The sequence below is a fragment of the Alosa pseudoharengus genome, unplaced genomic scaffold (genome assembly GCF_046254945.1).
Source record: "Alosa pseudoharengus isolate Yale_2024_CS ecotype anadromous, Long Island Sound unplaced genomic scaffold, YU_APseudo_1.1 YU_APseudo_1.1_scf_10, whole genome shotgun sequence".
NCBI lineage: Eukaryota > Metazoa > Chordata > Actinopteri > Clupeiformes > Clupeidae > Alosa > Alosa pseudoharengus.
Genome location: NW_027468565.1, coordinates 3067858 through 3084437, shown reverse-complemented (window position 1 = coordinate 3084437; position 16580 = coordinate 3067858). Strand labels below are relative to the sequence as shown.

Sequence of the window (16580 nt, the reverse complement as noted above, 5' to 3'; positions counted from 1 at the left end):
ATGAATCGTGCTCTCACGACAATCACGCCGTTAAACTTAAATAGGTTAACATCACTCTAAGTTCGCCTTCAAGCAAGGAAAACGATGATTTGAAGACATCTGTTTCGTTGGAAGGGCAAGGGGTAGCAACAGGACAACAGAGACAGGCCCGATGGCAGGGCTGTTATGAGAGTATTAAAATATGGGATATTCTACGGGAAAACATTAAAACGGCAAGACAGCGGGGGGAAGTTAAATACGTGAGAAACACGGAAAAAGTTGGCATGCATTGTTTCGGTCCCCGTGCACAGGGATTATTTGTCATATTATTATGACCGCCGCGCAGCGAAGCGGCGGTCATATAGGTTTAGTCAGAATTGGGTTTTTTTTGTTTTTTTTCTTCTCTTTTTCGCATGCCCAAATTTCCGTCAATGAGTCCCGGGAAACTGAAAGACCGGGGTACACGAAACTTGGTGGGCATGTAACCCCACATGGATAGCATGGAACCATCGTTTTGATCTGTAGCTCCCCCGCTGGACTGGACCCCCCGAAAGGAGGGTAGGGCAGACACAGTTTTCTGTGAATATCTCGAAAACCGTAGGGTTTAGGAGGACCTTTTTTTTTTGTATGTTGATCTCAAGGGGCCATGTCAATCAATTCCATAACCACTCATTTCATGTATAGCGCCACCTAGTTAAACACAAAAAAGTAAAAATGAGGTGTTGTAATTGAAGGTATCTGTGACCTAACATAGTCAAAACTGCACGAAATTGGAAGTGTAGGATCATTATGACACCCTCTGTATGCACGCCAAATTTTGTGGAATTCCGTTCATGGGGGGCCACACAATAAATTAATTTATGTTACTATACACCAACTGGCCTGTAGGTGGCCGGAGACAGTTTTCTGTGAATATCTCGAGAACCGTAGGGCCTAGGAGGTCCACCTTTTTTATGTATGTTGTTCTTAAGGGGGCATGTCAACCCATCCCATTACCACTTATTTCATGTATAGCGCCACCTAGTTAAAAATTAAAAAGCAAAAAATTAGGTGTTTTCAATATCTCTGGCTGACAAGGTCAAAACTGCACGAAAGTATTGTGTACTTTCGTTCATGGGGGGCCTTACAATAAAATAATTTATGTGTACATTTAGTGACGTACACCAACAAGGATTCCCGGGACACTGAAAGACCGGGGTACACAAAACTTGGTGGGCATGTACCCCCACATGGATAGCATGGAACAGTCATTTTTCGTTTTGATCTGTAGCCCCCCCGCTGGACTGGACCCCCCGAAAGGAGGGTAGGGCAGACACAGTTCTCTGTGAATATCTTGAGAACTGTAGGGCCTAGGATGACCATTTTTTTCCGTATGTTTGCCTCCAGGGGTCATGTTAACCCATTTCATGTGCACACATGTGCACAAACAGATACACACACACACATACATTCACAGTAATCATACGTATGACACATACTCACACAGTAGACATATGTACGCTTGCATTCACAGGCACATACGCAGGCACACACACAAGCACGCACACACACCCACACACACACACACACTCACACACACACACAACCACACACATAACATAAACATAACACAAACAATCAAGAATTTCTCAGAATTATGAACAGGCAAGATGGAGGTGGGGTTGTATAAAATTAATTTTACATGTAAGTTTTGGTACTTGTTGTCTAGCAGATACCAGTGAGAATTGAGTGTGGATAATGCAATTTAGTGAGACAGAATAATTTCTTTCACCTTTCAGCGTGATTTCTTTTTGTGGAAAAAATGTGCTGGACTGGGCGGCGGTCATATTTTGTACCGCTCTGCGGTACATCTAGTTAATCACATATGATTATTTGTAAAATTGTGCAAACAGGTGCAACACATTTGAAAAGGAAGGACTGGTAGCATGCAAGCTCACGGGAAAGATTGATTTAAGAACGTTATCACAGTGTGTGGCTGTTGCGCAAAGCAGCACGCGCGGAAGACAGCGACAATTGGCAGGGGAGGGTCATGTCTTTTTTAACAATTCTGTCGGAGGGTCATTGAACAATTTCTAGCAGGCAAGGGAGGGTCATGCAACTTTTGACTGAAGCACTCAAAATTCCTCCGGTGGCCCCTTCAATAAATAACGAACAGTCCCTAGATTGCTGCTGGGCTGTATGTCTTGGTTCATGTCTGTTAACAACTTATTGCCATCAAACGCGTAGCCTATCTCGCGGTTGCATCCATTACAAACAAACATGCAATGTGAACGTCTGGGATTGGGAAGAGCACTAAATGCTCTACTGAATAAGCACAAAGTCAAACCTTTAAATGAAAAACACTCTTTAATAATCAAAAAAATAAACCACTAATGAAGTAAACTTGTGACCATCAAAAATCGTTTATCGCCTGTAACTCCGTGATAACAGGACGTAACAGGAAGGCATTTGGCTGAGCAACAGAGGTTAATATGCTCTATATTTTGTCCAAATGATGTCTGTCTATCATCGTTGCACTCGGAGAAAACCAGAATGTTTAATTTGTCCTGCGTTTCTTCTACGGCTGCAAACGGGATTCACTCGCAGTTAACCAAATATTTCTTTATTAGGGCAGGGCAGGCATATTTCTGGCTATTAAATTATTTCTAAACTAGTCTGCTAAAGTCTGTAGTGAAGTTTGTGTAGGGTTTTCCAGGCTCCATTTCTTTTTACGAGACACCCTGCTCACTTGAGCCATCTACCGGTTGTTTGGGTTGTTGCAGCGTCTCACTGGGAAAATACAAATTAAAGTCGCGTAATACCGCGTGATCCCACGCGCGGACCGCGAGTGAAGCTGGCCAAGTCTAAGCACTGCCCACTGTATGTGTGGCTCCTTTAAGTGAACCTGACGTCAGTGAATTGCGAGTGAGTGGCTAGAGAGTATGAATCGTTTTAATTTAGGACTAAACGCTAATAAACAGCTCAGCTGGGAATAAGCTACAGTATAGTGACCAAATCAGAGTTTGTGAGGGAAACTTAGGTTTAGTTTCAACTGCGGGTAACTGAATAAAGCTGCAACTCCTCAGACTGTATCTTATGTCCGTCTACTCTGTTGCGCACAACCTGCTGCAGCAGAAATGAAAGGGGTTAGCCCCGAAGGTTTTAATAACTTATTATGATGACCTGTCTGGAACTGAAGCAGGAATGGTTAGCATATTTCTAGGTAGTAATACAAAACCCAAGCTAACATAATGGAAATATAATACTAAAACACACCTTAGAACTAGGCCTACTTATGTACTCGTCCCACTAACGAGTTTGCTTATTTGTTTCCCTGACCAGCGCGGTAAAGTGCAAACACACCAGCACAAGACGGCTCTAGATAGGGCTGAGCTCCGCTCTGGTAAGGTTAAATGGCGGATCATTCACGAGACGATTTTCAGATGCACAGATTCCCAAATGAACGCATATCCACAGATTTTGTTAGAGTGGTGAAATACATTCACACCGCTGACATAATATTGAGGAAAAAGTATAGCCAACCAAGCTCAAGTAGCTCAGTGTAGCCAGACGGACCTTACGTAGGCCTAAATTAGGCTTAAATATCGGCGCAAATTATCGGCCAGAATTCTGTTATCGGACCGATAATAATATTTTCATTTTTTCACTTATCGGCCAATAATATATCGGCCGCCGATATATCGTGCATCCCTAGTTGGGATGCAAAGAAAAACCCTCAAGCTACTTCAGCTGAAATACAAGCTTCACTACAAGAAAGTGTTGTGACTGTTTCAAGATCCACAATAAGGAGGCACTTGAACAGAATTCCACAATGCCACAAAATGGCATACTTAGAATATGCCAAATAGCACTTAGACAAGTTTTAGAACTTCTGGAACAAAGTAATTTGGATTGATGAGACCAACATTTTTGATGACACTACATATGTCCAACCCACCACAGGAGATTTAAAATCTGACTGATCAAAAGCAGTTATAGCAGAGACCACACATTACGACAACCTTTAAATCAACAAAGCTTCCAGTCATTTAATGCCTGCTAGAGTTGACTGTAGGTCGGAATGCAATGGGTTGCCATAATAAGCTATCCTTAAATCCAGCGATAAAACAAAGCATGAACTCATTGAGCGTCTGTCATAGCAAGCTTTTACATTATCACATTATAAACTACTGTACTTAACATTTAGAAGCTGGACATGGCAAACATAGCTAAACTTAAGGACAATGAACTCTTACCTTTATGGTCTACAAGTTATCCTCAGTTATCCATAGTTCGTCCACTGTTATTTCTGTCATGCATTCTTCTCGATATGAGGTAGTTAGAGATAGCCTTGCAATATTCTTCTATCACATAGGTCTGACTAAATTCAGAAAAGTTTCACTCCTTTGTTGTAGCCTGTGGACCTTGCCCAAAACTTGCGACAACAGGCTTCACCCTTGCAAGCTATCATAGTGTAATATGAAGTTTCTGGCATCCATAAGAAAAACATTTGTAGATGAATGGTCAACATAACTTAACTGTAGCTACATCTGACACATCTTCAGGGAACACCTTTATTTTCTTTTTTTTAACTATATTTTTTGGATCCGGAAAGGACCACGGGGCGGGAATCGAACCCGTGTCGCCGGCGTACGGTGCAGGTGCCCCAGCCAGTCGCGCCACAGCCGGGGCCACAACTTTTATTTTCATACATTAATTTGATTAACAGGCTAGACTAGGCTACATAGCGATTAAGCAGGCTTTCTGTTCATTGTATGACATTTTGTTTTCAGTTGTCAAAAGTTATGAGTGTAAAATTAGTGATAATCCCCAGTTCAGAAAATCATGCTTACGTTTACGTTCACCATCTAAAAAAGACGCGCAAGTCAGCACTCCGCTGAGACCTCAGGAATTAGTTAAATCACTAACAGCTGGCAGCTCCGTTTAAAATGTCTGCGTAATTGTCAGATGTGTGATAAAATGCGTTTATATTCCACTTTTTATGTCATAAACGTAGCATGCCTATATGGAAAGGCTTTGCAGTAGGATTGTCCAATTTATTGGTCAATCTATTGCTTCAATTTGTGTTTTATGTGACGTGCCGATGCTGGGTTCATGCCGTTTTGCGCAAGTTTAAAATGTTTAGCGGCTTCGTAATTTGTCATCTATGATGAAATTCGTTCAACAAGTTCCACTTTTCATGCCATGAATGTAACATGCCTATGATAAGGCTTTACAGTTGTCCAATATGGTCAAGCTATTGTCTCAATTGTGTTTCATGTGACTCGCCGAACTAGGCCTACATTCATGCATTGTTTTGCTCCGGTTGAAAATGTTTCTGCGTAATGGCACCAAGAAGAGCCAAGCGTCTTCGTCTACTGCGTTTAAGATCATTGAGTCATTTATCTGAACTGCTCCCTGCTTCTCTTCAATTTTCCTTCCAAATTACTTTGTATTGTCCAAAGACGTTGATTGCAAGAATCCATTAGACATTCTAAGCATCAACACATAGCAGTCAGTTCTTCCGCAATGGTTTTGAAAATCACACACCTGCTGCATCTGAAGGCCCACTCATAAGGCCTACGACTATCACTCCACACTCCTGTTGCACGTCACGTTTTAATTTGCTAGATGGTCCTGAACAGATCAGCAGGCCGGCAAATTTTCACCTCGTTTTTAGACACACGATGCGGCAAAAAGAAGCCTCCTCTTCCCGCAAATTTTGCGTGATCTCTGTGTAAAAAGGGCTGTAGGCTCGAATATAGCCTTAGCTCTGCCTGACTCGATAGTTGGTCTGCGGCTATTGTCACTTACATCAGTGTTACACTATTTAGTCTTTGTTAGTGCAAGTTATTTTATCTGTGGCTTTACAATCGAGCAAATGACCACTACTGACGACATTCTTTATATTTATTTGTGTCGGTGATAGTGTAGTGGTTAAGGAGCTGGCTTGCGGCAGCCTGAAAAGTTGTGGGTTCAATTCCCGGTTTCCACCGTTGTGCCCTTGAGCAAGGCACTTAAACCCAAGTCGCTCGGGGAACAAAGGCCCTTGTAATGTAATTCACTTCATCTGCTAAATGAATAAATGCAGTTGGTCAATCTATTTTAAATGATTCCTCATTGTTTATTACTTTGTTTGGGATGTGATATTCTTTTCAGAGCCCAGATGGAAAGTACTTAGCGAGTGGAGCCATAGATGGAATCATTAACATCTTTGATATTGCAACTGGGAAACTACTCCACACTCTTGAAGGTAATTATATTTTAAAAGACCATTAAAGTGTTTGTTCTTTTGTTACAACTGTCTCATTGGGGTGTGACGATGCACCTAATCCACGGTTCAGTTAAATTTTTGAGCCACAGTTGGGTTTATACCTTATTCATTTTATTTTAATTAAGCAGAGCAATGGAGGTGTTAATATAGTTTTGTACATTTTAATGTACTGTCACGCTGACCCGCACACACACATGGACACACAGTTACGATAAAGGAGGTATAGGGTCATGTGAAGAACAGATAAGTCCACCTGGATATGCACTGGGCAGTTTTGTGTTTCTGTGTGTGTGTGTGTTTTTATGATTAAAGTTATGGGATTTGGCAGACGCTTTTGTCCAAAGCGATATATAAATAACAACAATACAATAGTTACATTAAACAGTAAACAGTTTAAAAAGTTGGTAAGACTAGATCAAGGAGAATAGCAATAATAAACAACAATATCAATTAAATCAATAGCCTAATGAAAATAAACAAATACTATAATATACAAACGCATAAGAAACGCTTAATAAACTAAGTGCATGTTGAACTGATATGCCTTTAGACCCCTCTTAAAACACCCAAAACTCTCACAGGAATGAAGAGCACTGGGCAACTCAGGAATTTGACCTAGCGTTTACGGCAGGCACTCTTTAGAAGACTGCAGTGGGCGGTTGGGGATGTACATCTTGATCATTGAATTAAGATTAATGAAGATTTTGTGTGTGTATGTATGTATGTATGTATGTATATATATATATATATATATATATATATATATATATATACAGTTCGGAACAAAATATTCATACCTCTGGCAAATATTGATTTAATGTTGGTTTTCTCTTGACCAGTATGTTAGACAATATGTAAGACAATATGGTAAACATGGAATCAGAAAAATAAGTGTTTTCATCTTTTTTAGAATTTTATGAAAAATGGAATGTCCAAAATTATTCATACCCTTTTTAAATAATCAATGAAAACCTCTATTTACCATCACAGCTTTCAGAATGGTTCTTACAATACCTGTCAAGCCTCTCCAATGTCTCCACATAGATTCGGCCACTATGGGGTATAGAGGGTTAACTGATTGATCTGAAACTTTACAAAATATTGGATATCATTATTGTGATATTCACATGTGTAATTCACATGCCTAGCATAGCGCCACCATCTGGCCAAGCATGGTCTGAAACATCTCATGTATAGATATTATGATTATGATGATATTCAGACACCCAATGGGCATGCCTGGCATAGCGCCACCACCAAAATATTGGATAGCATGATTGTGATTATATTCACATCTGTAATTCACATGCCTAGCATAGCGCCACCATCTGGCCAAGCAGGAAATGTGCCAGAAATGTTCTATGCTTTGACTGATTGATCTGAAATTTATGAAATATTGGATATCATGATGATGATAATCATTATGTCCTATTAACATGCCTGGCATAGCACCACCAATTGGCAAGAGAATTGGTGGTGCTATGCCAGCCACTACTTCTGGTGGATATCACGATCAGATTAATCCAGAGACTTTCTAATGCGGCAGCCGTGACCTACTGGTTAGTGCTTCGGACTTGTGACCAGTAGGAATGGCTGAAGTGCCCTTGAGCAAGGCACCTAACCCTTCACTGCTCCCAGAGCGCCGCTGTTGTTGCAGGCAGCTCACTGCGCCGGGATTAGTGTGTGCTTCACCTCACTGTGTGTTCAGTGTGTTTCACTAATTCACGGATTGGGATAAATGCAGAGACCAATTTCCCCTCACGGGATCAAAAGAGTATTTATACTTATACTTATTTAATTTTTTAACACCAATATGGCAGTTGTCTGCCTTCCGCAGCAAAAAAGTCGACATGTGAAATACATTGTGCCAATCATGTTGTGATCTCGCCGCTGGAGCAAGGTTGGTGTCGTGAAGCCTTGCGCACGAGCATTTCTGCCAAAATAAAATTTCGGTTTCAATACGCATATCGTTACAGCCCTACTCGAGAGTTACAGCTCTGCTGGGTGTTAATGCTCCACAAGGGGGACTATCTAGCCCTGTGGTCGGGCATTTTGGCCCTGAACATACTGTATACTGTACTGTCCTTGTGGACTACAATACACAGGGTGCACACAGAGACAACTGAGACTCTTGAATGAACACTGGAGTGCAATTAATAGGAAATATTAATAATAGGTTATTGTTTTTTTGTTGTATCTGCCCCACCAAAGGCTTTGTATACAATTGCAACTCTGAAAAACGTGTCCCTTTACAACTTGGAGTTTGGTTGAGTGACAACTCCAACGTTCATCCAATTCATCCAACTGTCATCCAATTAGGATATTAAATATAAGGGTGTATCCTTTTTAAGAATGTTTGCACTGATGATGCTCTTCACATGGCAGCCCTTTTTACCATTTCTTTATTAAGTATACATAATTAAATCAGCAGTGTTTGATGTGCGGGTTCATCCTGCTGTGACTCCAGTACTTTACGTTGGAACTACCGTACCCGTCCGGCCTTGGTTCGGAGTGCAACACCAAATTGACTCGCATATCAGTCAACAGTTATGAAATGTTAAAGCATTGTAATTAGGGCTGTCAATCGATTAAAAAATGTAATCTAATTAATTACATACTATGTGATTAATTAATCTAAATTAATCGCATATATATTTTTTGCTGTGAAAGTATTTTACATATTTAAGTTCAAATGAATCATTGAATAATCAGAATAAGTGACATTAAAGTTCAAAAACTCTTTTATTATTATTTTCACTGTTCAAATAATTGCCATAATAATCTATGATATGACCTAATATGCTGAGGAAATAAATTCAAAAGTGCTTCTGGAAGAAGTTTTTTTTCACATACAAGGCATTTCAGGCCACAGATATAACCTAGGGGACACAATGAAAATAAATTAACACTCCCCTCAATGTCAACACTTATTTCTTTGCATTGATGTGCGACTATAGAGTTGATGAACTGCTTTGATGATATGCAAATTCCTTGCTGCAGACCACCATCAGGCCGTTTTTTAAAGAGTAAATGTTCCAATCAATGATCCAGGCAGCACGTTTTCTTCTCTCTCCTTCATTTTACAGTCTAATTTTTACTGACTAGAACGGCTCGGGGTCAAAGGTCATACGGAATCGATTAATCTGCACTAATTTTTTAAATCGGTTATTTTTTCTCAAATTAATTAATCAAAATGAATCAGTTATTTTGACAGGCCTAATTGTAATACCTCCTAGCCAGATATTGTGACTATGAAAAGCATAACTTGATTCTTAAATGTCTAATTAGAATTGTTTACCTTAGATACTGTACAATGTGTATGCATTAGTGATGCATGGGTCAGGGTTTTTTATGACCCACACCCGCCTACCTCATTTTGGAGATCCAATCCTGACCTGACAAAATATGCGTTAAACATCGATCCGACCCAACCCACAAATTGCTTATTTTAATGATAAGTAACGTGGTTGCATCCACATCATGGAGTAGTGATGTTTCCTTATTTTACAAATACTAATAAAAAAGTTTTTTAAATTCATGGGACAATCCAGTGCAGTCAATGTAGCTTTGTCTAAAACAGGATAGGCTATATTAAACTGCCTATTACAATGGGAAACTTTTGTACAAACAAAATAGCCTAAACAACCCTTCATTTTTTCTCTCTCTCACACTGACTCACTCACTCACTCACACACACACACACACACACACACACACACACACACACACACACACACACACGTGCCTATCCTTCACATTTATCTCTCTTACAGTGAGCTTGAACAATGTATTTGCCGATATTATCTCTGCTTTTCTTGCTGACCATCAAAAAAGTTTCGGTGGTGTAATCTGAACAAAAGATCGCAATCACTAATTGATAAAAAGACAAAGAATTGATAAAAAGCTAAAAAGCAAAGGCTGCACAATATTATGATATAGACTAATTATAAACTAAACTGAATTACCCTACAGGCTTTTTGTAAAAGCCTGTGAAGCGTGGTAATAATATGCATGCAAATAACTTATTTTTGTTTTAATCAAAGAGTGAGCTGAGCACCCCATAATTGTGGTTAGAATCTATTTGCTTACGTCAGGTGTTTTATGAAATAGAAGCATCATTTAGGTCATCATCTGGATAATTTAAAACAAGTTTTATTGTTTATTTTTATACTTGGATAAGCTTTGTCCCCTACGATGGGATATTTTTGTATCCAATCAACTCTGGTGTGCATGTGTATTTGAGACAGAAAGAGGAAGAGAAGGTGGAAATCTCACTTTAGCCTACACACGCAATGTGTGTGCGTAGATATTTTCAGCACTTCAGCAATATTATCTATACCTGTGCCCTCCAGTGCATCACTAGTATGCATAAAAAGTCGGGGGTAAAAACATATTTCCAACAAGTTTTCCACTAATCAATTCCTCTTTTGATGTTCTTGTCAATCTGTGCTTCACTCCTTCAGGTCACGCCATGCCAATAAGATCCCTTACATTCTCACCAGACTCCCAACTCCTAGTAACTGCCTCCGATGATGGATACATTAAGATTTATGATGTGTAAGTTTAACTGAAAGGGGTCATTTCATGAGTTTCCTTATCTGTATCTTTTTCTGAAGCAAACAGAATCTTTGTAATTTACAAAAAAATTCAGACATATTTTGCTACAGGTGATGTTTATACAGCAGATTTCAACTCTATGATTAACATTTAAACTTTTTAGACAGGTGGTAAGCAAACTTTGTAGCAAAGACCACTTGCACATAGTCCCAAGGTAGAAAAATATATTTAAAGCTGTTGTCACTGGATAGAGAAATTTGTTTTGGGCACTGGGAGACTATAGTGGAAGCACATATGAATCAGTCTACATTTACTCAGTCACTCACACCAAGACAAATAAACATGTAGACATAAAAGCCTGTAAACTTGTAAAATGTCAAATGAACTCTGCTTATTTGATCATGCACCAGAATAATTATAGAAAGTCTGTGTGTAGGCATGTCAGAATTACAGTTATGCCACTTACATAATGTAGCCTATAGTGCTTTTTTAATGTTTGATGTTTTATGTAGACTAACAATATAATTTTAAAGTCCTAATGATCAGCCTACTTATTTGTGCAGTATGTCCCGCAGCTGACCTGGAAGGTTATTAACCAGTTCGGGAACTTTTTTTTTTGTTCTCTTTTTGCTCGGTTCAGGAACGCAAATTTAAGGGTTGAACCGAAAACGCTAAAATACTGTTTCCATTTGGAACGAACCAATTGGGAAAACATTCTGGTTCAAAGCCTTGCCTCTAACAACTAATAACCTTTACTTGCTAAGTAGTCCTTTTATACCAGAAGTGAAAGACTGGCATTGGTTATCAAGCCAATTCTTTACTCAAGTCTTTTGTCTTTTCCTAATTGAATATGTAGGACCTTTAGGTCCATGTTTATGTTTTTATGATATCTGTGTATTTTTGTGGGTTGATTTACAAATCTGGTCATAAAGATGTTTGCTCTACAGGCAACACGCCAATCTGGCAGGAACACTTAGTGGCCATGCTTCTTGGGTCCTGAATGTTGCATTTTCCCCTGATGACACACACTTTGTATCCAGGTAAATCTAAATCTCTGTTGAATATATTAGACTGTTTAAGTGACATTGGATGTGATCTCGTGACATTTGATGTGAAGAGTTTCTATACGAATATTTCCCATGAAAGTTGCTTGGAAGCCATGGACTTCTACCTTACAACTAAGAATGATTTACTTCCAGTGGAACTGTTAATGATGATGACAAAGTTTATTTTGAAATTAAATTATTTCATCTTCAATAACAAGTACCACCTACAAATTCAAGGGATGAATATGGGATCTCCATTTGCACCCAACTACGCAAATGTATTTATGGGCCTATGGGAGGATAGACACATATTTAACAACAATCCCTTTAGACGAAACCTCCTTGTGTTTAAACGGTTCATTGACAACATCTTTTTGATCTTCACTGGTTCTGAAAAGGAATTGAGCCTTTTTAACGAATACATAAATGGGACATATCCTACTTTGAGGTTCACTATGGAATATAGTTGTAAAAGCATCAATTTCCTAGAATCTAGGACCTAGATCTACTGTAATTATGGTCAATAACAATAAATTGGAGACCTCAATTTATAGGAAGAAAACTGACAGGAACACTATCCTTCATTCATCAAGTTTCCACCCTGACCATGTAACTAAGAATATTCCTTATGGTCACTTTATAAGGCTTAGAAGAATCTGTAACAATGAGGAAGACTTTAAGGTCAAAGCCAAAGAAATGTCTCAAAGATTCACAGAAAGAGGATATGACCAGACCGTGATTAAACAGGCAATTGAAACCTTTGAGACTTTTGTGTCTGAGTACTGAACAACCTCTAAGCAGGTGAAAAGAATTATAAATAAACATTGGAAACTGTTTGAATGTGATCCTAGGCTGATCCACTTACCAACCAAACCCCGATATTGCTTTAAAAGGGGTAAAAATATCAAAGATTTAGTAGTCAGTTCTACGTACCAAGAATCTCCAGTTACAAGTTGGCTGACAAAACAAGTTTTATATATATAGTCAAACTAATAGTGGTAATGCTGTCTTAATGTGATGCATGTCTTATGAACTACTGATTGTTGTTTATGAACTAATTCTTAGAGGTGTGATTTATGAACTTATGAACTACTTATAATGTTTAAGAACTTATGAACTAATTCTTAGAGGTGTTGTTTATGAACTTTACACTGGCTATTTATTTACAGATTCTATTTTTGTATTAACAATGTATAACAATATGCTGTCTTATTGTGATGCCCCTGTCCTGATATTGTGATTTGTTATTTAATTCCTAGAGGTGTTGTTTATGAACTTTACACTGGCTTCTATTTTTACATTAGCAATGTATTAAAATGTCATGTAAATATCACCCAACAAGGTCATGTGACACTGAACCTGATTTATTCACCTGTGGGAGTGGGTAATGGTGCAGAGTGATGAAACGCGTTGTTCGCTCCAAACAGGGTTCCCGCGGGTCCTTAAAAAGTCTTAAAAAGTCTTAAATACAACTTTCGGTTTTTAAGGCCTAAAAAAGTCTTAAATTGTCTGGAATGTCTTGAATTTTCGAAAAGGAGGTATTACATTTGTGTATGGGACCGCCGGCGAGTGTGAGAGAGCGAGTGAAATGTCTCCATCTGGTTTCGTATATTTAAAACGGAATTGTATAAGTGACTATAAGGCTACGGGAGGAAGTGTAGTGGTTGCAGAGTGAAGATGTTTTCACGGGTGTCGTTAAAGGTGTGAAAATGGTAAGAATATGTAAAAATATGCCTTACGTTTTCGTGGTATAGCCGAGGCCTGAGAGATATGTAGGCCTAGGTAGCCTACGCGAGCGGTAGAGTGAGCGGGAGAAAGAGCTGGGTAAGCCAGTTATCGATAGGGTGGCCATACGTTCGGATTTAGGCCGGACATTTTAAAAGTCCTGTCCAGCGCAGCCTCAAGCCGGACGTTCATGTGTCCTCCTTTTTGGAGTTGCGCTGGGCTTCTAGAATCTTTGCTCGGACGCAGCATCGTTTCACAAACTATGGGCGTGAAGACTGCTGGTTAAATTATGCATGGTGCTTCTGCTGCGCAATTTATAAAGGAACCACGGACCGACAGAAAAAGAAAACAAACGTTTTCTCAATCAGGAGGAAATACACATTAAGTTAATCTGTTTGCATCTCTCCAGCGTGTTTTGCTGGCCTAGCCTAAGTAAATCTGTCTAAGTTAGCTGCAGCTTGCTTGCCAGCCTTTCCCAGTACTTTACAAAAGTTGTGAAATATAACCGCATATTTTTTTGTATTTTGAATGTCGGCGACTGGCTACATAAAAAAAACGCATCTGTAATTGTATTCATAATATGTGCGTGCTTGAGATGAAACCAGCAGTTTTTCAGCAGGAACATGCGAGGAGGGGGTTTAACTTTTCCCATACATTTTTTTAAAACAAGTCAATGGTTTACAATGTTTCAGTCAATCTTTGGTTGGTTTAAATACAACTGGTGTGCAAAATGTAAATTAGTGGATTACCTTTGATTTGCTGTGCTATGGGACAATAGATGCCTAAGTTAATAGGCCTATTACAATATTTAAATAGCTTAGTCTACCTTTGAAAAAACTATTGAAGGGAATCCAGTCCAGTAAACATGTCTTTGGCAAGTAGCCTAGGCTACTACAGACAGGTGAAGAACAGCCTCAGCCAGTAAGCACAACCAAATATGTACAGCCAGCTTCAAAAGAAGCAGCCCAGACCCTAAAATTGGGCATTCATAGCTGTGAAGGTAATTCACACACAATTATTTTCTTTCACCAAAATATATTTGGTAACTTCTGTAGACATCCCAAATGGGGTGGGTGTTAAAATTAGTAGAAAAAAAACTATTGCATAAAACTGTTTTAAGTTGTATCTTTTTTGCCATGGTATAGTCTTAATTTTTCCATTTAGATGTCTTGAAAAGGTCTTAAAAGTCTTTAAATTTGCACTTGGAAAATGTGCAGATAGCCTGTCCAAATACATTTAAAAAAACTATGTTAATAGTGATAAGTGTGCAGTGATTTTTATCTTTCACTTTCACACTGTTTGTTATGAAAATGGTTGAATAGTCTTAAAATAAAACTTAAAACCTAGTCCTCATTAATTTTTATTCAATGAATTAATTAATTGTCATTACAATCAGTTTCTTGTCGCTACCTGATGCTTTGTTGAGGTGTCCGGAGTAATAGCAAATACGTTTTGATCATCTAATGAATATTAAATATGTGCTGAAGATTTAAGTCTTTTAATTAGGATTCAGGAACAATCTTTTCACTATTATAATGCATTGGTGAGCCATTGTTAGAGAAACTGTTATATGCCCGACTCCCACTCTCCCCCAATGTAGACCTGCTTGAGTGGATTCACTGGATTAATTTCATGTTTTGATTTCCTCCACCAGTTCTTCTGACAAAAGTGTAAAAGTCTGGGATGCGAGCTCCAGAATGTGTGTGAACACATTCTTTGATCACCAGGACCAAGTAAGAGCCTGTTAAATTGTTTCATAGGCATATGTAACTTTAGAGAATGTCATTCCTGAAAACTGTTTCCTGTCTGACTTATTTTACTGCGTTATTCAAACATCTGTGCTTTAGAGTTTCAGATGTTGACTGCTAGTAGGCCGGTACCAGAGCCATATAAAGGTAGAGTTGCGACAACTCCATTGACGCTAATGTTCCATTTTTTTTTCAACAATGGCGGCTAATGGAAGCCTCAAATAGTTCCCGAAAGTTAAAGGAACACGCCACCCAATGTCAGTAGTAATATATGTTCTTACCTTAACTTTCACGAGTTGAGTCATACCTCTCCCGTGTCGGTACGTGCACTCAAACGCTCTGGTGCGTGGCTGGACTGTGTTAGCATGTTGCTATGCTAGCGGCCTTTGACGGTAACTAAACGTAGAGGTAATCAAAAACATCCACGTTTTCCCGACTTAAATACAGTTGCACGAGTAGTTGATAGAAATGCTACGGCCACGCAACATGAAACGTGGCGATTTTCCAAGCGAATAAACCGGAGAACTACAATGTGTGGCACAATAGCACTTGGGAGTACTTCGACCTAGCGTAGTAGTATTGTTAACACCTAATTGTAGATCCTATCAACCACAGAGTTTAGAATCCATGCTGGATCGACCCTCAGCCTCTCCCTCCCCTCTGAGCGAGAGAGAGGCACACACACTAGAGATGCGCTGATGGGCTATTATTTCAACCATAACTGCATAGCAAAACTTATCATCCATCAGCCATCCATCAGCACCAAAGTTTTTTGACCAATTTTCAAAACCGCACCCGCCCACCATCCGCTGATTGTTTTAATGTAGGCTATATGGGTGATGCAGCGCTGCTGACGTGAGGCTAGAAAGCCCTTGCCTGTTCTAGAAAGACTGATCTAATGCAGCAAATATATTAAAAGGCTAAAGTTGTACATTGGCTATGTTGTAGCCTATCCCCAGAATATCAGCAGCAAACTCAGTCTCTGTCTCGCAAAACAGTCTCCAAATAAAACGCACATCGGCCTGTTGCCTATTCTGCCAACTTGTGACAATATATCGTCCAAAATGCTTGATTGCATTGCATTCTCCACATTTTTAGCTAAATTTTCATGTACCACATCAGCATTTTTGTTCAGTGAATCTTTTGTAAATTGCTTTACAATAGCGTCGGGCCCTTGTCAGCCGCCTTCGGCTTGCCTCTTGCCACTATTCACTCCTTGTCTTCCGATGTCATTTCTGAGTCATCTACAGATGTTTACACACATTCACCTCC

At 39.2% G+C, this 16580-nt stretch overlaps 1 protein-coding gene across 1 annotated transcript in view; it reads left to right on the top strand.

The window, feature by feature from the left end:
* Positions 1-16580, top strand: part of skic8 (SKI8 subunit of superkiller complex) — a 63834-nt gene that overhangs the window by 31666 nt on the left and 15588 nt on the right. The window contains exons 7-10 of the mRNA XM_076302815.1: positions 6118-6211; positions 10696-10789; positions 11737-11829; positions 15215-15293. Coding sequence (XP_076158930.1) covers positions 6118-6211; positions 10696-10789; positions 11737-11829; positions 15215-15293 — 360 coding nt within the window. The remainder of the gene's footprint in view (positions 1-6117; positions 6212-10695; positions 10790-11736; positions 11830-15214; positions 15294-16580) is intronic.